General features: G+C 44.6%; 1 protein-coding gene across 4 annotated transcripts; it reads left to right on the top strand.

Moving 5' to 3' along the window:
- HEMGN (hemogen) lies at positions 1–26589 on the top strand. 4 transcript variants are annotated; one of them, XM_053302723.1, is made up of 5 exons: positions 1–3188; positions 10192–10382; positions 17257–17350; positions 22001–22269; positions 26381–26589. In XM_053302723.1, the coding sequence occupies exons 2-5, from the start codon at positions 10301–10303 to the stop codon at positions 26479–26481; spliced, it is 546 nt and encodes a 181-aa protein (XP_053158698.1). In that variant the 5' UTR covers positions 1–3188; positions 10192–10300; the 3' UTR covers positions 26482–26589. The 4 variants fall into 4 exon arrangements, with proteins under 4 accessions (XP_053158698.1, XP_053158697.1, XP_053158700.1 ...); XM_053302722.1 differs by lacking the exon at positions 1–3188 and having other exon boundaries at positions 7562–10382; XM_053302725.1 differs by lacking the exon at positions 1–3188 and having other exon boundaries at positions 7564–10382; positions 17257–17338.
- The last annotated feature ends 218 nt before the right edge of the window (positions 26590–26807 follow it).

The raw sequence follows: 26807 nt of genomic DNA, 5'->3' as shown, positions 1-26807 counted from the left end.
TTACTGAAATTAATGGACTTTTGCACGATATTCTAATTTTCCGAGTTTCACCTGTAAGGTTGCTGTTCTAACTCTTCTATTGACAGGTTTTTTTTGTCAGTCTTATGTTTGCCCTGATTGGTTAATTCAAAGAAGAGTGGACAGTTTTAATGTATAAAAAGGGCTGTGGCTAGAACAGGAGTTAGTGAAAACTAAAACTCATCAGAACTAAAATCGCTACTGACTCAAGAGCAAAGAAGTCAGGAAGCTGAGAGCTTTGAAATTGTTCTGAGAGCTGAATCTGCCAGGGCTGGGCAAAGAGAGAGAGCAAGGTCTGCTGTGGAAAAGAGAGAGGCCAACTGGAAAGCTGAAGACAGAAGCCTACTACAGGATGGAGAGAGAGAGCTGACTGCAAGAACTATTTTGTGGAAACTTGGTTAGGGTACAGTATAGTGTAGGATAACAGAATGTGTCTTTTCCAACTTGGATTTGTTCCGTATGGTTATTATTTTTCCTGTCTATTTTCCCTATCCAGGTGCGTTAGACTTCAGAAGAGGAAACTTCTCAAAAATAAGGGGACTGGTAAAAAGGAAGCTGAAAGGGGAATGTCAGGAGGGTTAAATCACTCCAGAAAGCATGGAGCTTATTTAAACCCACAATCATAGAAGCTCAGTTGGAATGTATTCCCTCTAATTCTTGCCATCTCTGTGTGGAATGAGTTTTGTTCTGAGCGGCAACATCAAGGCAGTGTGCATGCATGTGCACTGAGAGGGAGACCTTCCTGATTCAATCTGAGCAGGATCTAAAATGAACTGAGTGGACGTTAAAAAAACCTGTGTGTGCACACATGCGCAAGCCTTAGGGGGAACACTGGATACCACCAAGTTCAGAAGGATGCCAATGTGGCTGACAAGTAGTGTTCAGGAAGCTATAAAAGTGAAGACGACTTCCTTTAGAAAATGGAAGTCTTGCTCAAATGAAGAGAACAGCAAGAAACAAACTCTGGCAAAATAAATGTAAGGAGACAATAAGGGATCCAAAAAGTGAGCACAGGGCACTTTTCAGATTAGCCTCTTAAAAGCGGCTAAATGCTTCGTTCAGGCAAATCGCAGTCAAAACGTAAAACCTGCAGGGGGAGCAGTCTCTCGCAAACTAACCACCTGGAAAAATGACACCTTTTTTACACCAGATGGATGACGTCACAGCACTAAATCGCAGCGATTAAATTCGAAACCAGGCATCCAACGTATGAATGGCACTCTGCGGTCAGCGTCAGGACTGCAGTGTCACAGCACAAGAAGTGTGGAAGCACACTTCGGAGATGCGTCCTGACCCTGTTTTAGGGTCTAATCTGGAAAGCGCCCAGGAGAACCCCGTTATTCATGGGAGTTCCATTCCATGGGGGAGCCACAGATACTGAATCCGTGAATAACGGGGCATTAGAGCAATGGGAATCAGGGGTTATGTTCCCAGGTACAAAAAAATTAGCCGAAAAACACGGGTTTTGCCCGTTTTACCCCAAATTGCCTCCAGATGACTCCCCCAAGTGCCCTACTATGCTGAAACCCAGCCGAAAATCAGCCAAAAATGATGCTGAAAATAATTCTACCAAAGACAACCACAGGGCTCTGTGGTCACCAGGAGCCGACACCAACTCAACAGCACTCTTTACAACCAGCCAAAAATCATGAGCTTTGCCCCCGTTTCAGCCATAAAATGGCTCCCAATCACTCTAGCAATCAAAATGGTGGCCGGAAATGACCTCCGAGGTCATTTCTGGCCACTTCGACCCGCAGATACGCGGGTTTAACTCTTTATTAACTGGGTTTCCCGCGCGTATACCGAGGTCAGGTGCTAATTACCTGACTGTGGATAGGCAAATCCATGAATGCTGGACCCACGAATAGCGAGGTCTTCCTGTAAAGTAAAGTGTGCTGTTGAGTCGGTGTCAACTCCTGGAGACCACAGAGCCCTTTGGTTCTCTTTGGTAGAATACAGGAGGGGTTTACTATTGCCATCTCCCGCGCAGTGTGAGATGATGCCTTCCTATATCACTGCTGCCTGATATAGGTGTTTCCCATAGTCCTGATATAGGTGTTTCCCATAGTATGAACTCCTCTCTTAGGAGAGGAGAGCTGGTCTTGTGGCAGCAAGCATGACTTGTCCCCATAGCTAAGCAGGGTCTGCCCTGGTTGCATATGAATGGGAGACTTGATGTGTGAGCACTGCAAGATATTCCCCTCAGAGGATGAAGCCTCTCTGGGAAGAGCAGAAGGTTTCAAATTCCCTCCCTGGCTTCTCCAATATAGGGCTGAGAGAGATTCCTGCCTGCAACCTTGGAGAAGCCGCTGCTAGTCTGTGAAGACAATACTAAACTAGATAGACCAATGGTCTGACTCAGTATATGGTCGTTTCCTATGTTCCTATGTACCAGTGGGATTCGAACCAGCAACCTCTGGCTTGCTCGTCAAGTCATTTCCCCACTGCATCACTTGACACGTATAGTTCCTCATACAGGAGGTCTGTATGAGAAACTAAAAGTGTAAAGGGAAATAAAAACTTGTTTAAATATATCAGAAGCAGAAAACCAGCCAGGGAGGCAGTTGGACCCTTAGATGACGATGCGAAAATAATTACTAAGGAGAATATGGAGATTTCAGAGAAGCTAAATGAGTTCTTTGCATATGTCTTCATGGTGGAGGATATTGAGCATATACCCACATTTGAACTGAGCTTCTGGGTCAGTTTGAGGTGACTGGGTCTGGGCTGTCGGTGACTTACCAGGAGAGAGATTTGGGGGTTGTGGTTGACAGCTTGTTGCAAGTGTTGACTCAATGCGTGGCAGCTGTGAAAAAGGCAAAATTCCATGCTTGGGATCATTAGGAAGGGGGTTGAAAATTAAAAAAATGCTAATATTATAATGCCCTTAAACAAATCTATGGTGTGGATGTTTGAGTGTAACTTCAGTGCCAGGTACAACTTTAAAATAGGGACCAGAGGGAGCCTTCAAAAGTGTGCTTGAGCCTAGTCTAGCCTGGTCCATAGTTGTATATATTGTGGTTTACCCAGCAATAATACTCAAAGTTGTGCTCTGTGGCAGTATTCCTGTTTGCCCAGCAGGGGATGCTCTTGCTATTGAATGGCATCACTGTACATTCCACTTCTTGTGGAGAGGACAGAGCAAGGGCTGACCAGACTTCAGTATGCAGGTAAAGCTATGTGAACATGCAAGAGAGACTTAATGTGCATATTAAGTTTTGGATCCGGCATAGACCTGCAGCAGTGGTGTTCAGATAGAGAGATAATCTGAAAATACCTCAGATCGTAGGCCACAGGGTAGGCCAACAAATTCTTTCTGAGGCCAAAGGAATACAAACATTGTATATTCTCCACACACCTTTTCTCTGGAGTCACTCCTATGCAGATAAGATGATACCACAAAGTTCCTACAAGAGCGAAGAGCAAGATGCTGCCCAGCCACCAGCGTCCCCCTCTGCCCCAGCTCCACCCAGGCCCCAGACATTGGTTCCCTCACGTCCAACTATTGCGATGCCCCTGATCCTCACCCAATTTTTAAAAACCACCTAAGCAATAAATGAAATAAGCTGTGACAAAATACCAGCCTAGATAAAGTTAATCACTCGAGCCCCCTGAAATGGCCTGGTAAACAGAGAAAGCTTTCACCAGTCAGCTAAACAGAGAACATAAGAACAGCCCTGCTGGATCAGGCCCAAGGAGGCCCATCTAGTCCAGCATCCTGTTTTGCACAGTGGCCCACCAGATCCCCCTGGGAGCCTACAGCAGGAGTTGAGGGCATGCCCTCTCTCCTGCTGTTACTCCCCTACAACTGCAACTGCAGCGAGCTGCCCTGCAACGGAGGTACCGCACCAGAGAAAGCCTCTAAGCTGCTGTGGACTGAATGTCACACACAGATATGGAATCTTTGCCGGGGGCCTTCTGAGCACATATTAGTGTGATGGGGAGCAGGTGAGGCTTTGGCTACAACACTACTCTAGCCCTATTCAGGCATTAGGTTGTATGTATGGTCAAATGTCTATACATGTACATGTGTTTGTGAGAATAAATAAATCAATTTAAAAAGGGAACCTGGGTACAGGCCCTCTGAATGCAGGATACAGACAGGAAGTGCACTGCTGTCTGCTGTACATGCGTTTAACATAACAGGTAAAGAACTATGTGCATACACTGCGCACAGATTGCACATCGATTTAACACAACATGCTAACAGGGCTCATGTCCGTGTGTGTCATTTGAAGTGCCAGGAGCCCTCTGCTCCTACTGCTCTCAGCAATTCTACCCAGGGCTTTACTGAGGTAAAACAAACCTATTATCTCGGTAAGCAGTCGTGTGCACAATTGCACCCTGGTTACTGGGCTTCCTACCGGCCAGCTACCATTTTTGGAAGGAAGCCGGGAGAAAGAGCAGCCACTGTGGAGCAGAGTGGAGTGGCTGCAATACTAAAAGGAGCTGCTCTGCTGCTTGCGTGCTGCATTCTGAGTCCATGGAGGACCCAGTGCAAGCTTTCCCCCTCCACCGACACTCTGCCGATTGCCACCCAGCATGTGTGTAGGCATGCGATCGGTGATGATTTCTGTCTCAGTTGATCATCTGTGGGGAGGGAGGGAGGAGCCTGCCTACGCACCTGCCCTGTCCTCCATCCAGGTAAGAGGTCATGTGAATGACCTTACTATGTTTATCAAGGCAAAATCTACCCAAAGTTAAGCATTTTAAAGGTCTAATGCCATTTATATCAAGGGCTGATATTTAAGCATGTGCAAGGTTTAAAAACAAAAAAAATGTATCTTTACATCATTGTTTAGTCTTTTTTCTATGTATTGTTACTATCTTAAATTTTGGATAACATAGATCTTCACAGCTAAATGGTGGATGAAAACCTCTTTTCTGGAGTTCAGGGCAGGACATGCTGTATTATTAGCAGTAGAAATGCAAGTTGAGGCGGTTTGTGTATTTGTGTTTTCAGGGGGTAGTGAGGGTGAGGAGATCCATCACTCCTGATGCTAAGGGGCTTTGTAGGAAACATCGTTCTTCCCAATCCTATTCTTTCATTGCAATGTTAATGCAAGGAAAGGGCCTGGGGGGGATTTACAAGGGGAAGTTGATGAGCAGGAGAGGGACATTTAATCCTTCAGTTTCCTGCCAGTTCTCCCTTACAAATGTTTCCTGTAGGCCCTCTTAAACCTTTTCCCCAACCAAGCTGGACTTGGTTCCAGTTTTGGAAATTGAAGCCTTATTAGGAACAGGAACAGCCTGAGTGGGTTCAGGAAAGAAGGAACCCTAACTCCTGTTCTCTCCCTGGGTCCTAACTTGTAAGTGTGCCCTGCATCCACAACCCATATAATCTTCCCAAATGCTGGGACCATGAGTTTGCTGAGCTAACTGATCAATTTAGTAAGATCAACTTGTGCACAGCAGAGCAAATTTAAGCTTATTAGTCCTGTATTCAGTGGATTAATATGCTTAGCTCACATCTAGTTGAATTCAAAGGGATTTAGAAGAGCTTAATTTTGGCTGGATTATGCCCATAGTAATTTATACCTCACTAATAACAATATAGTTTTAATTATTAGCAAATTATTTTCAAAGGAGTGCTGTTTGCATGTTAAGAATTAAGAAATTCATTAACACTCTTCCTCTTTTCAGCTTTTATATATAATCTAAGAGGACAATACAGAAACTCAAAATATTCCACCAGACAAATAATGCATGTTCCCCCACTCTGGTTCTCAGAAGTGATCCCCAAAATGGAGCCAAGCTAGAAATAAACTCTGATACCCCGTGGTTCCAATGGGTGCTATGGTCAGCCAGAAATCTAAATTCCAGCCTTCTCTTTATACTTTGGTCAGAACCGGCTCCCTTGCTCACTCTGGTAAATCTCCATGCAGCACAGGGAGAGGACTGAAGTGAGGCTGACTGTCGCAATTGCCAGATATAGTTAAATAACTGCTACAACCAGAGACTTCTGACCATACAAACATCTGCATGAATGGGCTTCTTTGGAGAGAGAGACCTAATAAATTAGGTGGTGTTTCTGTTTTCGTAACTCTCTGGTTCACACTGCTGGGCACAGAGAGCAGTATGACTCTGTTCAAAGGGGTGGAAGGGAAAATTATCTGGTTTGGCCAGTCACCTCTGAATATTTTTGCTGAGTCAGGGTTGCAATGTACATTTATCAGCTTTCCGCAGGCTGTAAGGATAACTCAACAACTCTTGCTCTCACTGCCTAAGGGTTTTGGTAGGCCTCATGTGAATGTGTATAGTGGCTCCTTTCGCTATTTCACAGTGCTTTAGCTAAATTTTAGATTATCATACATTCTGTATGAACTTCAGAAGACCTAAAAATTAAAATAATTGTAGGACCTCAAGACTAAAATTCTTCTATTTTTATATTTCCTGTGCACATTGCATGGGAAAACAAATGAAAGATTTGAAGTACTAACTCAGTGGTAGGCTATGTAGTTTGCACACAGAAGATCTCAGAACGCCTTCTAAGGGTTCTAACCTCTATAGGTGCTCCTATAAAGGGCTGGCTTGTGCTAACACTAAGCTGCCGTCCACATTTGTTCTGCCAAGTTTGTCCCTATCTGTAATATTAAATATGGCCATCAGGACCACAAAGGCAGCGAAAAGCCCACATGCACACATAAATGTGGTTATGTAGAACACGAGGAAGGACACAATAGTTATTCATTGTTGAACAGCCACATCTAAACACTGCCTGGTCCTCAGCAAAGATTTGATTGGCAGCTACTGATATTTACCATATAAGTACACTGCAGTATCAATTAATGTAGGCCTTATGGAGGAGAGTTTTCTACTCCCTTCTCATAAATGAGCAGAGGTGCTCTTACCCCTGGACTTCGGGGCCAAAGTCCAGGGCCTCCACAATCCCTGCTCCCCCAATCCTCTTTAGTCTGTCCCAGATGGTGTGGTTGCTAGGCCGAGCATGATGATGCTTAATTTGTGGGCAGGGGCGGGGGGGCTCCAAAAGCCTTTAGGTCCAGGCTTCAAAATTGCCTAGGTACACCTCTGTAAATGAGGACAACCATACTCAGGCACCAGGGTGTTTTTCACACAGGGCTTTTTGCTTGCATCTCCTCCGGAATGGAGGGTGTGCATTCACATATTGGCCAGATTTACCCCAAAGTCCCTGCATGCTATCTGGGAGCACTTTACACATGATTCGGGTTTTTCATTGGACTTTGGAACGGAGCCCGATTTATATACAGGGTTAAAAAACCCACTTTTTGCATCGGTTTTGAGAGGCAACTTTGAACTCACAGACAAGCCTAGTAGCAGTAAACTCGTAGTAAAGCCTGCGATGTGAAAAACACCCTGCTGTGCTCCAGGTGAACTGTCCCTTCCCCTTCCCCCTCACAGGGACACTTCCTTCTCCTAGGGCCAACTTACACCAACTACCCTGGGAAGAAGAAGGTATTTATAGTGTTTTATTATTGTATTTTTACTTTTATCTCCCTGTAAGATGCCTTGTGAGACCATGGTTTAAAGATGAGGTACAAATCTTTTCAATAAATAAATATGATGACGATCATGTTCCAGCCAGCAGGAATAGCATTAGATAAATGAATAAAATCAAAAGGTTTACTAGTGACTGGAACTTGCCATTCTAATTTGCTCTTCCATTTCAAAAGTGAGAACTCAGGGCCACCAAAAAATTTTCCCAAGCAGAATTTGAAATATCTCTTAATAATGTGATGTTATACTCAGGTGATCTCACCTAACTAGGATAATGTCATCCTTATATTTGACTGTGAATTATTAATATGACCACTGATGAACTTATTTAACTTCTAAAAGGGATATGTTATCTTGCTTTGCCTCTATAAAAATGGTTAATAATGACAAGGAATTGACTTTCCATTCTTCCAGCTGTCTAGTTATCTCTCTTCTTGACAAAATCTAGTTTTCTGTTCAAACCATACACTTCCATTAACTTTTGCCTCAAAGGTTCTGCTAGGTATCACAAAGGCAAGTTTTGATGTTGTAAGTTATTTGTTGAAACAGATATAGATATAGATATAGATAACATTTGAAAATTAGAACTGCAACCATCAAAAATGTAATGCAAAAATGCTGGACCCACGAATAGCAAGGTCCTCCTGTAAAGTGTGCTGTTGAGTCGGTGTCGACTCCTGGCGCACACAGAGCCCTGTGGTTGTCTTTGGTAGAATACAGGACGGGTTTACCATTGCCATCTCCTGCGCAGTATGAGATGATGCCTTTCAGCATCTTCCTGTATAAGATGATGGCTTACAGCATCTTCCTATATCGCTGCTGCCCGATATAGGTGTTTCCCATAGGAAACATACCAATGGGGATTCGAACTGGCAACCACTGGTTTGTTAGTCAAGTCATTTCCCCGCTGTGCCATTAGGTACAGTTATTAATATGTTACACTGAATGAACATAGAACAGTATACTTCTATCTGTACCATGTATTTGAGGGACCTGTACCCATCTTCACTTTTTAAATGAACACATGTACAGTCATTCACACAACATGTACATGTGTACAGCTACCTGAACACATGTACAGCACAATATCTGAATAGGGCTTCTGATTAGAATTTGAATAGGGTTGCCAATTCTGAAGGTTCTCTCTTGAATAGCTTCTGGTGTGGACTCATAGGCAACATTCAGTTCAAACTAGTCTGGAAGGCTCCCTGTGTGGTAGAAAACTGAAATAATTTGAAAAGGAACAGAGGTGTAGCAAGGTGGAGTGGGCCCTGGGACAAAAGGTGAAGATAGGCTCCTGCCCCCTCCAGAGTTCCCTCTAACAGGGATTCCCAGATGTAGTTGACTACAACTCCCAGAATCCCCAGCTGCAATGGCTTTTGCATGGGGATTATGGGAGTTGTAGTCCACAACATCTGGGAATCCCTTTGAGAGGGAACACTGGCCCCCTCCCTTCTTCAGCAGTGTGAGGGGGACAGCAAAGAGCAAACTCTCACCCAGCCAGTGGACCCTTCTTCCCCAGGGGCCCAGAAAGATTCCCCCTACCCTTTTCATCAACGAGGACTGCTGAGGCGCCCAGCAAGCTCAGGCAAATATATCTGGTGGATGAAGGGGGTCACCAAAGTTTCCCATTAACAAGTGAAAAGTGTAAACTTCGAATTATGAGTGAATGCCTTCCCTTGCCTATCACAGTAGGCAGGAGGTGTGCTAGCTCCCAACATGACTTTTAGATTCGGCCCCACCTTTCCAGAGCAGCAAAATAATCTTTATAAAGCACAAGGGAGGTGTCTAAAGGACAGGGGTGGGGAGGAGTACCGATGCTGAGGGAAGTTTACTGAAAGCAAACATTTTCTTAAGGAACATTTCCAGTCAAATAACATAGTTTTAAGAGAAAAGGGAAAGCAACCAGAAATTAGGGTTCATGGATCAGGAAATGCTATTATGATGACTTGGACATCACCTGGTCTGGTGGCTACCAGCCCATTCATACAAAATGTATCCAGTATTTATCTTACTAAGGACTAATTCATTCAACTTTCAGTGCGAAAAAGCCACCAATGTAACTCCCCCTATTTTTTTTACATGGTGAAAAATGAATTAATTATTATATGGGGAATTGCTATTTACCATGTCCCAGATAACATGTTTGTAGGATGCTAATGGAAATTGCCTAGAATATTGTCTATAACATATTCAGCCTATTGGCTTAGTCCCATCTAAACTCACAGATGCATATAAAGTCTGATGGCTTTGTTTTGGGTTTTTTAAAGAGAAAAGCTGCATAGAGAGGGCCGCTTGAGAGCCTGCCACAAGTATCGCTTTCTACTGAGCTCAGGAATCTTTAGGAAGGGGTCCTGTGCTCAAAAGGTGTGAGAAATAATGAGTTGTATTCATGACCATGCACCATTGAAATCAAGGAGCTGTGCCCAACTTAAGTCCCATGAATTTCAATGGGACCTAATCATGACTAACTTTCTTTGTATATAGCTCAATGGATTGTTTTGAGAAAGCAAAGCAATACTTGCTGAAGAGGAAAAACATATTCATATTTGGACAGGGATATGTCAGTCTGTGAGCAGGAATTTAAACACCTTTGGAGCATGATAAGAGAAAATAGTATTAACATACCAGTGTCCAGGACAGATAAGACACTTTGGGCGGGTACTGGTAGTCTGGTTCTTTCTTTCTTTTTTCTAGAACTCACATTTTGTGCTATAGGGCCAGATGCTTCAGATGACTCCACAGTAGAGCTAAACTCCATTATATATGTATATATACCTATAAATATACAAATAAAGCATTGCAAATGGCGAGCTTAGAAAAGGACCATTCATATTCTGGAAACCCACAGCAGCCATTGGCCACTACTGAGGAGTATGCAACATCAGGTAACAAAGCCTATTCTTGGGAAGGGGAATATGTTAATAGATAAAGATCTGCTGTTGTGCCAAGGGATATTCATGTCAACTGTTCCTGGGACACTGTCTATTTTCTGGTGCTTGCCCCTGAACAGGAAAACTCTTTGCCTTTTGGCAACATGTTGTGTGGTGTTTTGTTGGGGTGTGTGTGTGTGTGTGTGTGTGGTGGTAGCATTGGGGATACCTTTCCAAACTCTTGTTAGTATGTAGTAGAATTCTTCAGGTTTCAGTTCTGGAGTTCTAAAAGTGTGAAGATAGCCATGACAATGTAACAGCCCAATCCTATGCAAGTTTTCTTAAGTGTCTCACTGTATTCCGTGTGGCTTATCCGCAGGGTAAGCATGCATAGGATTGCATCGTGAGTGTAGTTTGAATACACATTTGCTGTACAAAGTACATGTTTTCAGGGCAGTAAATATATGTTCAAACCACTTCCATGGAAAAAGTGGAATCCCTCTTCATGTGAAGTCAACTCTCTGAATGGAGGACAAATTGATCTTAGGGTGGAACTACATGTTAGTTTTGCAGATGCATATTTCCAAAGCTGTGTTCGCTGAAGTAATGTGGGTATAGGGGACATATGTATGGGAGAACTGGTAGGTGAGAGGGGAAGTGCTTACCCTTCCCATGTTTGCTGATTATCTCCTGCAAATGGCTCCCCCACCCACTGGCCATTTCCCCTGTCAAACGTATTTCCAGTAGCAGAGGGCATCTATTCTAGGAGATATTGTGTTTAAAATGGTGCAGGCAGGGGCGTAGCTAGGGGAGAGGGGGCTTGTGTTCATCCTGGCGGCCCCCCAGAGTGAGGGAGATAATGAAGAAAATAGGGAGGGATGGAGCTGGAGGGCCCGCAGGAACTGGGGCCCCATGTTCTTTGAACCCTTTTGCTTAATTATAGCTACGCCCCTGGGTGCAGGGAAGGAAAGAAATGTGCAGGGAAGAATTGTTGAGTGTTGGTTAAGCATCCCTCCCCCACTGCCAATTCTCCCTGCAAAAGTTCTGCCTAATCCCACATTAGCCTTCTGAGGCTCCCCAGGTTTGCCCAATTATGTGTAGCTCCTCTCTCTTACTCTAAATGTATCTGCATTTACAAGCACCAGTCTGGACCCAAAACGGCAGTGCAACACTCTGCAGATAGCAAATGTGGCTGCATGTATGTGAGTTGCCACCTTTCTGTAAGAAGTTCAGCTCAATGGTGAGATTGAAGGTTCTCAACGTTTTGTATAAGTACTCTCATGGTCAGTTTAACATGTCAGAGACCTTCAGCAATGTGTAATTTCTGGATGTGAGGGCAGAGGGTGCTCAGGCAGTGATCCATGCTGTGTCCCTATTTTTGGCTGTGAACTGTTGGAGGGTATGAAATAGAAGGAGACTGAATAAACCCATACACATATAAACAAGATGGCTCATGCTTGGAAAAGTGGTTTTTGTTTTTTGTTTTTTTTTACAATTGCCAGTTCCTTCTTTATAGAATTTAAAACCAATGGACTAATTTTTAAATAACAATTGAGCCCAGGGGCATACATCCCCCACCTTAAGGATCTGAGGAGTCCCCACCCCCTTCTATTTTACTGAACTCCTCCCACCAGTCCTAACAACCCATATCTCCCCGCCCAAAAGGGTTTTTCATCTCCCATCAAAAAATTTAAGTGAGGACTTGCTCCTCAAGCTTTTGTCTTGTCTGCACCCCTAACACTGCTGATTAAAAAGTTCAATTAGTAGTTTATTTTTTTAATTAAAAAAAGGGAGCTTCAGTAGTAACAATGTAATATAAGATATATATTGCCATGGACAATGTTAATAGTTACCACTGGCATCTTAATAAAATGTCCAGCCCTCTACATGTTAAAAGAACTGAAAGCTATTATTAATTAGACAAGTGTGAGTAACTAATTAAATATTTGAAGCAGAACTGCAGTTAACCAGCATGAGGGGCTGTCTGAGGTCTCCCACAAGTGACTTGACTGGTTCCTCTCCATCAGGGATTCTTTAGTTGTCATCTGGTGACCCACTGTAGTCTCCAAAGTACTTTCACATGGTTGCTTGCCAGTGCCACCATTAAAATAAGAGAATGCTGAATGTAGGTGAATGCTAAAGAGGCAGCAATTTCTTTGGCGTTTCCACCATGTGCTGAAGAAGCAATCCGGTTTGGAAAGCAGCTTACCTCTTTAGCAGTGTGCATACTTGCTGTGAAAAGCTAAACTATTGGCATGTGCTCTTCATTGGGTTGCTAGTAATTAAATATGGTCAGCTGGTGCAGAATTAGAAAATTCACACATAATGGGTGTGAGACAGCAGGAGTATATTGACTCAGGTTTCTGCACTGGCTTCATAGCGTCTTCTGAGGACAATTAAAAGATATTGGTTGATAAAGAAACTTGATCGATAAGGCCAAACATGGCATGGAACAAATATACCCAAGAAACTGCCATCTCCTCATGCATCCTGCCAATCTTTAAAGTGGCTCTAGAGAGTCCTTTATCAGTTCCTTCCATCACTACTACTACAACAAATATTTATATGCCACTCTGCAACAGAAGTTCTCAAAGCAGTTTACATAGAAATATATTAATGAGATGGTTCCCTGTCCCAAAAGAGCTCACAAATCTAAAAAGAAACACAGGGTAGATATGTTTCTACTAGCAACAGCCACTGAAGGGATGCTGTGCTGGAACAGGACAGGACAAGGAGCTGTTTTCCTCCTGCTAAATATAAAAGAATCACCACTTTCAAAGTGCCTTTTTGCTTTACCATGTTTAGACAATAACAACACACAGCAAAGTGTCTCCGCCACAGTTATGAGATGCTTGGAAACTCACCAAAACCAGAGCATAAACCTCTTTTGAAAGCTTTGGAAGACATTCTTGTGTGTTTTGCCCTTTGGGATATACGGGTTAGCCAGTAAGATTGGGGCAGATTAACATTGTGGCTTAGCTGTTTAATTGACAATTTTTTAATTTTGATATAGTTTCAATATGAAAAATTTGAAGTAGCTTCTGTTTTAATCTATTGTAATATGTTCTGAGCATTTGGATAGAGTAGTCTATATGCTGAAACGAACTTTAAAAAAAGACATTGCTTTCATTTTCCAGAAGGGGCGCTCTGTTGCAGCCAAACAAAAAAATAGTCATGTAGTATGTTAAAGGCTACCACATTTATTGCTGCAGAAACTTTAGTGGACAAGAATCTACTTCTTGTTTTATCCTCTGTTGGCATATATACAGTACGTGTGGATATACAGGGGGAAATGTAAAAACAGAGAGATCAAAAGGCTGTGAAATATGAGTTGTCTGTGACAATTCTTTGCAAAGCTTCAGTGTATCAGTGTGCAGTGTATCACTGAACACAGCACAGTATTCAGTGTTCAGCACAGCAACAATTCACAACAGCAGTAATTGGTGATAGCAAAATCTTTCTAGCCTTTCTAAGTTAATTAGTAAATGAGTAATGAAAGGAAATTATTTCAATTCAAGCTTGAACAAATACAGTCACTTTCACTGTGACTATATATTTGCAGTCAGTTTGGGGGCAAATACCTACTTCAGGGGGTCAATTTTTAGTGCAAAAACAACAGAAGGAGAATGTTTTAACCCTCCCTCCCTACATACCACAGCTGTGAACTGACACCTTACAGTACACACACAACACACAAATACACACACACAATACACAATACATAATTAATACATAATACATAATACATATATGAATTGTATCCGGTGAGCTTCCTGGTTAAGCCTGAAAGCATGGGCGTAGCTTCCATTGGACAAGCGGGGACAATTGCACCTGGGCCCACATGGCTTGAAAGGCCCCCAAGAGCCCCCAGGGCAGTCCTTCCTTGTGAATTTTCCCTGCCACACCATCATCCCCACCACTCCGCTGTGCTCACCACTACTTCCCATCTTCTCCAGCAGGGGGGAGGCGGCGGGCAGATCCCCCCCCCACTCTTCTATGGGTTGGTGCACAGGCTTCCCTTCCTCCAAATAGCACACCTGCACGTTTGAGTATGGAGACCGTCGCATGCTGTGACGTCATGGCATGCAAGGGTCTCCATACTCAAACAGTGCAGAAGTGCTGTTTGGAATAAGGGAAGCCTGCGCGCCAGCCAGTAGTGGAGTGGGGGGAAGCCAGGGAGAAGCCCACCCACCGCTGCCGCTCTCCTGGCGGCGAAGATGTGAAGTAGTGGCAGGGGCAACGGTGCAGCGGTGCCGAAGCCCACCCCCAGAGGTAATTAATATGGGGGCTCACATATGAAGAAGGCATGGTTTGGGCACTGGGGCTCGCGTACTTTTCACACATGCTGGGGCCCCCCTGCCTGACTTTGTCCCTTGGCCACCAAGAACCTCATTATGCCCCTGCCTGAGAGACAGATTTAATGTCACTCACTGTTTAACAATGAAGCTGCGAGAATCTTGATTCATCTGTGAAGTGGATTCTGAAGAAGTGGAAGGAAGGAGTCAGAAAATAAGAACCAGAGCACCCAAGCACACATTTAAACCCTTCACTCATTATGGAAGCAATTTGCTGCAACAGCGTGTCATGTATCTCTCAATCCAGGTCTGCACAACGTATGACCCATCATGCCAAGCACAATTCACCATCCATGTATTGTAATCTTTCAGATGCTTGCACCCTCAATTATTGCAAAAACAGAAGAGTTCTCAAGTCTCTGATTTATACTATTGCTTCCCAAGGACAGAGGAAGGTTGGGGTGAGCCCTGAGACAAAAAGTGAAGATTGACTGTCCCTAGGCCTTCCACCTTTGTCTTCAGAGAAGAAGCATGAGGGAGAGAGCAAAGAACAAATTGTCACCCACCCAGCTAGTGGGGGCCGCTCTCCCTCAGGGGCCCAGGGACATTGGCTCTCCTCATCCCTCTTATTCAATTATAGCTACAGCTCTGCTGCTCTCCATAGATCTACTCAAGACTGAATCACCAAAAAGCAAAGGATTTTAAGAGCATTTATTGGGATTACTTTTTACCTCATAATAATCAGAGATGTGGATGTTCCATAGGAATAACAACAATGATCTGAATCAGAGGGTGAGGGGCAACTCACTGCTTTCTTCCTTCACTAAATGGTACCTCGATCCCTTGAAATCTTTAAGCCCCTCATGTACAATGAATACGTGGGGTGGGGTGGGGTGGGATGGGTTGGGAAGAGGGATGGCCTTGGCAGGTTCAACTCCAAGCCTACATGTGTCGGTCACATCACCAAATGCCAACTGACTGGGCAGAGTGTCCCTTTCAAAGTGGTGATTCTCTTATATTTTACAGAGGGGTGGGGAGAAACGGGTCCTATTCATACCGGCATAGCATCCCTTTCTCCAGTGGCTGTTGTTGGTGTCTCCCTCATGTTTCACTGTAGACTGTGTTCCCCTTTGGATAGGGTACCCCTGGACTTCCAGGCTGAAGCCCAGGGCCTCCACACCCCCTGGGGCCCCCCAAATCATCTTTAGTCTCTCCTGGGTGGTGTGGTTGCCATGCTGCTGGCCAATGGCGGATTACCACATAGGCAATATAGGCAGCCACCTATGTCGGCAAATCTTGGGGAGCGGCATCTGGAAGGAAACTTAATTCCTTTTTCCTACCTTTATAAATGCTGCTGTGTAGTGGCGGAGGCTCTGCCCACCTCCTATCATCACAGGAGATGAGGTCAGACACTGGAGGATGGCAGCAAGAGAGATCCTCCCTGAAACCTGGCTTACTCGCAAATGACACAGAGTGGGCGATTTCGGGCCTTTGCGCATGTGCGTGCACGCACAGAGGCCCGAAATCGCCTGCTCTGTGTCATTTGCAAGTAAGCCGGGCTTGAGGAGGACCTCTTTTGCTGCCGTCCTTCAGTGCCCAACCTCATCTCCTGTGATGATAGCAGGTGGGCAGAACCTCCACCACTACAAGCGGCATTTTTCAAGGTTAAAAAAAAAACAGAGTTAAGTTTCCCTCCCCCTCCCAAGCCCCCTTACTCTTGCCCCGGGGCAGCCCAAAGATTAATCTGCCCCTGCTGCTGGTGCGGCTCCAGGCATCCGACTGTGACCTGTGCCGTGTGGCCGAGTGTGACCTCTGCTTTAGAGGCAGAGAGGGGAGTGGGGAAAGATATATATGTGGGGTGGGAATATGTTTGCATAAATATAGCTGTTTTGTATTCTTACATTCTTGTGAGTTCAGTTGCTGTTTGTGCCCTCAAGAACCCATGTGTGAAAAACACTGTGTGTGTAATGGGGTGTGTGTGTGTGTGTGTGTGTGTGTGTGTGTGTGTGTGTGTGTGTAAGGTGATGATGCTTAACTTGCGGTGGGGGTGGGGGTGGAGGGAGAGCTCCAAAGGCCTTTAGGTTCAGGCTCCAAAATTACCTTGGTGCTTCTCTGGATAGGGAACAAGCTTCTTTTTGCTTTTGCTATGTAAACTGCTCTGAGAAGGTTTGTTGTTGTTGAAAAGTGGTATATAAATATTCTTTACTATTAGTATTTTATTTTATTATTATTGCATACAAATGATTTATATATAGACTCTGTACACATGTCCACGTATCCTTCAAAAGAAGTATCCCTGATTGTGCAGAGAAGCCCATACATGTACGGCTTGCATGTGCCGTAGGGTCTGTTCACATGACCAGCTGAATACGTGTGAGCTGAGGGAGTGGAGTCCTCTGCTGTGATGCTGCTCTCCTCCACATATGTGTTCACACTTCATGTGGTCATCTGAAAAGCGTTTTTATGCTTGGCTGAAATGATTCATCGAGGCTTGCAATTGTCTATTAGGAGTTTACTTTCCACAGATTGGAGTGTTGATACTGTCTTACTACTGTAACTCTTGTGCTGCGCTGATGGTTACTTTGCTCTTGCAGAGGTTGTCGTCACACGCCGTTTGAGAGACCGAGAGCTACTCAGAAAAAGAAAAGCAGAAGCGGAGGAAAAAGACACTCACCAGTGGGTTCTGGGGTAAATTAGGATGATGACCAAATAATATTTTATTTTGGAGGCAGGCAGAGCAATCTGTTTCATTCCCTTTGTATGTGCATGACTCTGAATATGACAGTTCTCTATATGAATAACAACACTTTAGAGCAAGGATGCACCAGGGCAACAAGAGAGCTTCCCAACTTACTGACCCAGTGCAGCAGGGAAGTGGCAATTTTTGATGCCCTTCCCCAGAAAGCCCTCTGTGTCACCCAAAAATATGTCTCCAAAGGCTGCACAACCCTCAGGGATATATTCAGATGGCATAAGCGCTTCCTGGGGAGGGGGAAGGAGGTAAAAGCTGCCACTTTTGCGCTGCACCAGTGCAGTTAGTTGGGAAGTTCTGTTATTTATTTATTTATTTGTTCAATGTTTATACTGCCTTTCATAAGACATCCCAAGGCAGTTTACAAAAGGTAAAATACAATAAAACTCTATAAAAATCACATTTAAAACTTTAAAATCAGTTGAACAATAAAAATTATAAAACACCAAAAAATGACCAAAAAACCCATTAAAAATACAAACAGAAGCAGGAAAGTTGAGAGAAAATTTTCATTGTACAAGTATACACTGACACACACACACATGCACACGATGAAGACATGCTCCAAATACAGGGAATGTGCTGAAATACATCTCTGCCCCAGTAAGAAACATTTCCTCCGCCCATAGCTATTTAGTATATATGAACTCTATGTTACACACAAGTTGGTAAAAACTGGTGTAAGGTAGAAGATAACTAGGCTGTCCTCTTACTTCAATGGTACATCCTTGCTCTGTTTGTCAGTCACTGAAATTACTAGAATCTATTACTCCAATCCAGAAACAAGACAATGCTCCTTTAGTCACACAACAATAAGTTGAAGTTACCCACAATTAAGAAGTCCTACTAAGAGACCCCTACCACCTTAAGTAGTGCAGTGGGGAAATGCTTGACTAACAAGCAGAAGGTTGCTGGTTCGAATCCCCGCTGGTATGTTTCCCAGACTATGGGAAACACCTATATCAGGCAGCAGCAATATAGGAAGATGCTGAAAGGCATCATCTCATACTGCGTGGGAGGCAGCAATGGTAAACAACTCCTGTATTCTACCAAAGAAAACCACAGGGCTCTGTGGGCGCCAGGAGTCGAAATCGACTTGACGGCACACTTTACCTTTATTAAAAGAGCAGAGTCCTTTTATCTGAGTGGCTGAGAATGGCAGCAGGCAGGGACGTAGCTAGGGGATAGGGGGCCCGTGTTCATCCCTCTCTCTGGCAGCCCCTCAGAGTGAGGGAGATAATGAAGAAAATAGGGAGGAGTGGAGCTGGAGGGCCTCGGGAGCTGGGGGCCCATGTTCTTTGAACCCTTTCGCTCAATTATAGCTACGCCCCTGGCAGCAGGAGGAGCAAATGTTACAAGTAAGGTTGTAAATATTAGGTTATGAGAGTAGACATATTTCTTGTGCTTTGGTTCTCTTAAAAGACTCACTTATAGGAACATTGGAAGCTGCCTTATACCGAGTCAGAGCATTGGTCCATCTAACTCAGTATTGTCTACACAGACTGGCAGCGGCTTCTCCAAGGCTCCAGGCAGGAGTCTTTCCTAACTTGGAGATGGCAGGGAGGGAACTTGGAACCTTCTGCATGCAAACATGCAAGTGCTCTTCCCAGAGCAGCCCCATCCCCTAAGGGGAATATCCTATAGTGCTCACACATTTAGTCTCCCATTCACATACAACCAGGGTGGACTCTGCTTCGAAAAGGGGACAATTCATGCTTGCTACCACAAGACCATCTCCTCCCACTTGCTGCCCCTTATACCTGGAACTCCCGCCCAGAGCATCTAAGTGGGGCTATTTCTGTCTCTTCTTCCCATTCCTTCATTCCCTACTGAAAGTAGTGGTTAGAGTACTGGATTAGGACCGGGGAGACCCGAGTTCAAATCCCCATTCAGCCATGAGACTTGCTGGGTGACTCTGGGCCAGTCACTTCTCTCTGAGCCTAACCTACTTCACAGGGTTGTTGTGAGGAGAAACTTAAGTATGTAGTACACCGCTCTGGGCTCCTTGGAGGAAGAGCGGGATATAAAAGGTAATAAATAAATAAATAAATAAATAAATAAATAAATAAATAAATAAAGGCATTTATTCACATGAAGCTGCCTTGTACTGTGTCAGGCGAGCAGTGGTCCATCCACATCAGTACAGTCAGTATTGTCTACATTAAATAACAGCATAGCAGCTCTTCAGAGTTACAGAGAGAGGTATTTTGCAGCCCTACCGGGAGATTCCAGAACCTGAACCTGGGACCATCTGCATGCAAAGGGCATGTCCTACCACTGAGTGATGGCCCTTTCCCTCCCTTTGTTACCTTGACCTCTCCCATGCTGCCTCCCTCTCTGATGTTCTGTTTCCTTGCCATCATGCCATTCCCTCTCCTCCTCCTTTTGTCACACACACACCCCTACCTCATTACATTTTAGTTTGTATACTCCTTGATGTGGGGATATTTCTTTTCAGAGCAATGTGTACTGCACTACACAAAATATAAGCTTCTGCACCCTGGAAGTTCAAATTCTGTGCCTAGAAAAGCTGAATTCTGCAAAAATGTGTAACTTATACAAATAAAGCAAAGCTTCGTCATTGCATTTTGAATGATTTATTTTGCAATTTTGATACTAGTGTGTATAATGAATTCTACTTCTAACCATCAAAGGGAGGAGCAAGCAGGTATATCGGGTTTGAAGCCCTGTTTCCAACCACTGGAAATTGTATTCAGTGACCTCTTTTGTTTCTGGAATTTCCCCAGGTATTGCCCACATGCTTCCAAGCATATATTTGCAGGCTAGAAACTTGTTTTTCTTTAATTTCTTTTTTCTAAGCTCAGGGTCAGACCCACAGTTTATGGCGGAAATCTGTTCCACTGCAGCCACATGTAATGATATGATAGCCTGACAATCGCTTCTCCATTGCAATGTGCCCTTGGGAGCTGAGGCTTTGCAGTAGAGACGTGATAAAGGAAATTAGATGATCACCCTCCCCCTCCCTTTAAACTACCCCCCACCAGTGTTCTGAACTCCTGTTTGCCTGACAAAAGTGTGGCCCACGCTCCATGGGGTGGGAAGCATCTGGGGTTATATAGGGGGAGGTTGTAGGGAGTGGCTTGCAGGGGAAGGGTTAAGTACCTTTTGCCTCTCTCTGCCGACAAGCACCTCTCTCCAAGGGCTAATGTTACACATTCAGCTGCAATTTTACTATGTATTTTGACCTTGAAATCCTCCGGAATTTCTCACCCAATACACATTCTGTGCTTTTGGCGGGTTCTCACAGAACTGGTATACACATAGCCCTGCCCTGCTTATGTAGCGACTGAGCCAGTGTGGTGTAGTGGTTAGAGTGTTGGACTAGGATTGGGGAGACCTGAGTTCAAATCTTCATTCAGCCACGAAACTCACTGGGTGACTCTGGGCCAGTCACATATCTCTCAGCGTAACCTACCTCACAGTGTTGTTGTGAGGATAAACATAACCATCTTCACTGCTCTGGGCTCCTTGGAGAAAAAGCAAGATATAAGTGTAATAAATAAATAGCAGAGTGTAACCGAGCGGAATCTGAGGCTTGTTAAGTTCCTTGAACAAAGTCCCTAAGGTTTATTACTTTAACTATGACCAATTAATAAAGAACAGTCTTACTCTCAGTGAAAGATCATCCTAGTCTCAAGCATCCAGTAAGAAATACAAACTGAGCAATCAGTCTACAGAACTGATGACTGACATGAACATTCTAAACTCTACCCCAAGCCTATACACAGATATCCATACAATACATCAGTGGCAAGAAGAAAGACAATCTATATGTACATAAATTCCAACATCTTATGTAATGCTACAAAGGTACTATATAAATGATAATGATGATCACAGAAGCTGAATTATCGTTAGGCGCTAAAGGGAGAATTCAAAGAAATGAAAGGGGAGTAAGCACCAATTTCCACAAATGTCCTTGTGAACAGAGCACTGCAGAGTAACCCATTGAGGCTGTTCTCACACACACCCTAAACCAGGCTAGGGAAGCCCAACCTGGGTTAAGCTGTGTGTGAGAAGTTCTGGGATTAGGCCCAATCCCGGCTGGGCAGTACCACTTAGCCCAGCTTTGAAACCAGGCTCTTAGCCAGGGTTCAAGGCTCAAGCAAGTCCTTAACCCAGGCTCCAGAATCGTGTGTCTGCTGTGACGACGTTCAGCCCCAGGGGACACAGAGACAGGTGCCTAGAGTGCTCGTCTCCTGGGGGAATCCCCCAACACACTACACGTGTCGTGTGGTGCATTGTGGGATATCTGGAGGCTAAGACATGCAGTCCTGGCCTCCGGAGCTCTGTGCTGAGCCATGCAGTACGAATCGTCTGGGAGAGTGCTCTGCGCCCTCAGCAACAGTCAGGCATTGGTGGATGGTGGGGGGATGGTGAGTTTAACCAGCCTTCCCCCCCCCAACCGCCTGCCCACGGCCCCACTCAACATTGGCCCTCCTGCAGACGATGGACTACACCTCCCATCATCTTGTACTATTGGCCACTGGGGAAGATGGGAGATGTAGTCCAACCACCGCTGAAGCTGTGCAGTCCTGCTTTAATGCCTTTGTGTCTTATGACAGAGTCCAGAAGACGAGCAAACAGGCACGGCGGGGAAGAGGAGCTGGGAGAGGCCGAGGCCAGCGCAAGGCTCCAGAACTAGAGGCAGAACAGCAGCCAGCGGGAGCAGAGGAGACACATGAGCCACCAGTGGCCTCACTGGAGGAGAAAGTGGAGATCACGCCAGATCCCCCAGTGGAGACTTCTGTCTCTCTTGTGGAAGCTGAAAGCCTGCATACTCCAAAGGAAGTAGATGAGGCCGCTCCAACAGGTTCCAGTGTTTGCCCAGTGGGTAAGTCGCCTGCAATCCTTGAGAAGGGGAAGATATTATTGAACCATTTGTGAAATGGGGACAATACCCTTGTGATGTTCTTGCAGTGTTTTAGAGGGGATCTACCCTGCTCTGTACGCCAGTACTTCAGGGGTCACTGGGAAATTGGATCAGAGGGCGATCTAGTTACTTCAGCTTTACTGCTGAGATGAAATCCACCCTGAAACATAATACAAATTGTTAGTTCTGCAAACACCTACTGGGTGGGTTATTGAACAGTATAATAAATATGAGGAATCGCTGCTTTGAATTAGAGATCTACCTGGGTTACCAAGTTATAACTCTGCCTGCTGTCAGTCTCTACAAAATCCCCAAAGAATGTACTCTCCCATGACCAAAAGGCCCAAGGCCCCATGGAGCAATATAAGCCTAAATAGTTGACATGCCTGCTACATTGTGAACTCCACCGTTTAGAAATGGGCCATTTATTTATTTGTTTGTTTGTTTGTTTGTTTGTTTATTTACCGCCTTTCATTAAAGCAATCCCAAGGCGGTTTACAGCAAAAAATTTAAACACGAGATGGTAAAAAAGACACAATTAAAATATTAAGTGGGGAAAAATGAAACAAATCTGATTAAAGTTTTAAAACAAAAGCATAAAAGCAATACAGACTATAAAGAGCAGCAGCAGAGAATCAAATAAATGCCTGGGCAAAAAGCCAATGTATCTCAGGAAACAGAGTGCAGCACACTCCTTCCCCCAGAGGTGCTGTTCCATTTTGTCAGGGTCCAGCAGGCTCTGCTGTGAATGCTGTGGTTGGTCATGTTCTAGAACAGGCCAAGAAAGATCCAAAGCCCAGAGGCAGATGCCACTGGCTAAGGCAGGCTGGTGGTCAGTTTCTGGTGTGGGCAAACGGGTCCAAGGGCCAGAAGCAGATGACGTCGTCTAAGACGGGAAGGTGGTCAGGGACAAGGCAAGCGTCTGTTTAGCACCGTCTCTCACCAACAAGAAGCTCAGACTGGGGAGCCATGCTTGGCAGATTTTTTACATATGGCCAGGAGGAACCCTACTGGTTCCCCAGGTCATCTGATTTCTCTTGGAGCAGCTGGTGGCACTTTTCTTTCCTGCCACTTTCAGGAGCCACTGCTCTGACCAGCCAGTCCTTCTGCCGATATGCTGTCTTGATAATAGCCCCAGTTCCCAGGCTGCAGAGCTTACTCTGCTGTCTTGTCATGCCCGGGAAAGGGGGAAGGAACACACAATGACCTGGCCCTGGTCCCATCTCTTGTGCATCGCAATGTGCACTCCCTGATGTGTCTGCCCCTACACATCTGTCTGGGAATAACCCTTGACCAGTTCCCCTACTGTCTCTCTCATGGTGGCACTAGCCACCAGTAGCGCCTGAAGACATCCCAACTACTGAGGGGAGGGGCAGACTGCACTCTTTGAGCGCAACTCATACACTGCGCACCAGAGGCTTTCAGCCTTATCTCTCGTGTTCTGTCCAGAATCTTTTGAAAGACATCTAATTTTTATGACCTTCTGTACTCTTTCCCCCCTCCTTCAAATATTTAATCCTTTGATTCAGTAGGGCAGTTCACATGATTATAGTTAGGGTTGGAGAAGCCTCCTGCCCTAGTCTGGGAGCTGTGTAATGATGTGTGAGTTAATGACAAGCTTGGAGGCACCGGTCGTGTGATCATGTGCAGAGGAGAGCTGGTCTTGTGGTAGCAAGCATGACTTGTCCCCTTAGCTAAGCAGGCTCTGCCCTGGTTGCATATGAAAGGGAGACTAGAAGTACGAGCACTCTAAGATATTCCCCTCAGGGGATGGAGCTGTTCTGGGAAGAGCAGAAGGTTCCAAGTTCCCTCTCTGACTTCTTCAAGATAAGGCTGAGAGAGATTCCTGCCTGAAACCTTGGAGAAGTTGCTGCCAGTCTGTGAAGACAATACTGATCTAGGTAGACCAATGGTCTGACTCAGTATGTGGCAGCTTCCTATTTTCCTATGTGCTAAGCAGCAGCTGGGTTGGGCAGCTTTTCCTCTAAAGACCTCTGCTTAGTATATGATCACTGCCACAGAGTCTTCTACCTTGCTTTGAACTCACACACAATCACAAAACAGGAGCATCCCCAGCTCCCAGACTAGGACAGAAGGCTCCATCTACCCTAATTGTGAACATGTGAACTGCCTTATCATTTGATACAAATTGAATTCAGTTAATCTATCTATCTATCTATCTATCTATCTATCTATCTATCTATCTATCTATCTATCTATCTATCTGTCTGTCTGTCTGTCTGTCTGTCTGTCTGTCTGTCACATTTTTCTACCACCCCATACGCAAGTCCCTGGGCAGTTCTATTTTATTGTTTGCTTATTTGTTTATTTTGGTAACTAGCCATTGCTGTTAATTTTCCATTGATTACTGCTTTCCCAACCACAACATCAGAAATCTCTATTCAAAACAGGCCCTCAGATTAACTTCTATTCTTTTTACCACCTCTTTGTCCTGAAAAATCAGATTATTAAGACTCCAGTTTCTTCCTGGGCCTCTAACCTAGTGTAAGAATGGTTTAGCGTCAATGGCCACTGGAGAGATGCTATGCTGGGCTGGATAGGGACAGTTGATCTCCCTTACTACCTATGGTGCAGTGGGGAAATGACTTGATTATCAAGCCAGAGGTTGCCGGTTCGAATCCCCGCTGGTATGTTTCCCAGACTATGGGCATAATACCTGTATCGGGCAACAGCAATATAGGAAGATGCTGAAAGGCATCATCTCATACTGTGTGGGTGGGAGCTGGCAATGGTAAACCCCTCCTGTATTCTACCAAAGACAAGCACAGGGCTCTGTGGGCACCAGAAGTCGACACTTACTTGATGGCACACTTTATTTTATTTCCTATAAGAAAGCTACCATTTTCTGGAGGAGAGCTGGTCTTGTGTTAGCAAGCATGTACTATCCCCTTTGCTAAGCAGGGTCTGCCCTGGTTGCATCTGAATACCACATGTGAGCACTGTAAGATATTCTCCTTAGGGGATGGGGTCGCTCTGGGAAGAGCATCTGAGGTTCCAAGTTCCCTCTCTGACTTCTTCAAGATAAGGCTGAGAGAGATTCCTGCCTGAAACCTTGGAGAAGTTGCTGCCAGTCTATGAAGACAATACTGATCTAGATAGACCAATGGTCTGACTCAGTATGTGGCAGCTTCCTATGTTCCTATGTTCCACTTTCCATGGTGCATCGTTGCATAGTTCATAGAGCTTAGCTATGGTGGGTGAGGAAGTGCTTCCTTTTGTCTATTCTAAATCTCCTGCCAACCAATTTCATTGGATGATCCCTGGTTCTAGTGCTGCCTGAGAGGGAAAAAACAATTCTCTATCCTCTTTCTCGACACCATGCATAATTTAATAAATTTCAATCATGTCTCCCACTTCAGTCACCTTTTTGCTAATCTAAAAAAGCCCCAAACGTTGTAGGTTCACAAGCAGCGTGGTTGGGGCAGGGGTGTTGCAAAGTTGGGGTGGGTCCTAGGACAAGTGAAGAGGAATATAGTTGCCAGGCATTTGAGACACTGGTGTCATCTCTGTCTCCTGAATGTTAAGTGTACCCAACATCTCTCACTGTATTTTTCTGTAACCATCTCTTAAGCTTTTCCTTTGTTTCTATTATTTGTTTTATTTATTTTTATTTATTTGATTTATATACCGCCCTTCCAAAATGGCTCAGGGCAGTTAGGAGGTTGTTATTATTAAAAGACATGGGCCCTGCTTGGATGACCTAGCATCTGTCTTGACAAAATGTCTGGCCCCAATCCAGCCCGCGGCAGTAATTTATTTTTTATTATTCATAACAATAACATTACTGTCGCGGGCTGGATTGGGGCCAGACATTTTGTCAAGACAGATGCTAGGTCATCCAAGCAGGGCCCATGTCTTTTATTCTGTCATCTCTGCAGTGTCTAGTGACTATTACTGAAGATGCTCTAGAAATAATAACTGCCACCTTGGAGATGGTGATGGTTTTTAGAAAGTAGGGAACTGGGATCAGTGTACTTGAAGACCATTTCATCTAAACGGGAGTATTTTTTCACTTAAGGTCTTTCTTGGTTTTGTTTTGTATTGTTTTAAGCAGAACAAGAGGAGACACCAAGATCAGAAGAACCAGCAAACCTGGAGTCTCTGCAAAGTGATACTTTGGGGAAGGAGTTCAGTGGCTCTTTTTTTATTTAAACATTGAGATGCAAGCAGTAATTGTCTCTGTCCAACTCAGAACACTGTGTGACCATATGATACCTGCTATTCTTGTATGAGCAATAAATCTAGTTCCCTTGGCTGTCATTTTTCTGCAATTCCTGGGAAACCATTTTTCCTGAAATGTTCCACTATCACTAGCTGTTCCTCTGTATACCAGGTACACTAGGATTCATCTCCTAAACTTGCTCTAAACCAACAGCCTTTCTCCTCTTCCAGGATAGTTACTCCCAGAGCACAGAGAATCCAGAATTCTCTGGTAACGCAGCAATTAATCTGTGAGTGGGGGGAAGATGAAGGAGGCT

This window comes from Hemicordylus capensis, chromosome 2 (genome assembly GCF_027244095.1).
Source record: "Hemicordylus capensis ecotype Gifberg chromosome 2, rHemCap1.1.pri, whole genome shotgun sequence".
Classification (NCBI taxonomy): Eukaryota; Metazoa; Chordata; class Lepidosauria; order Squamata; family Cordylidae; genus Hemicordylus; species Hemicordylus capensis.
This window is presented reverse-complemented; position numbering and strand designations above follow the sequence as displayed.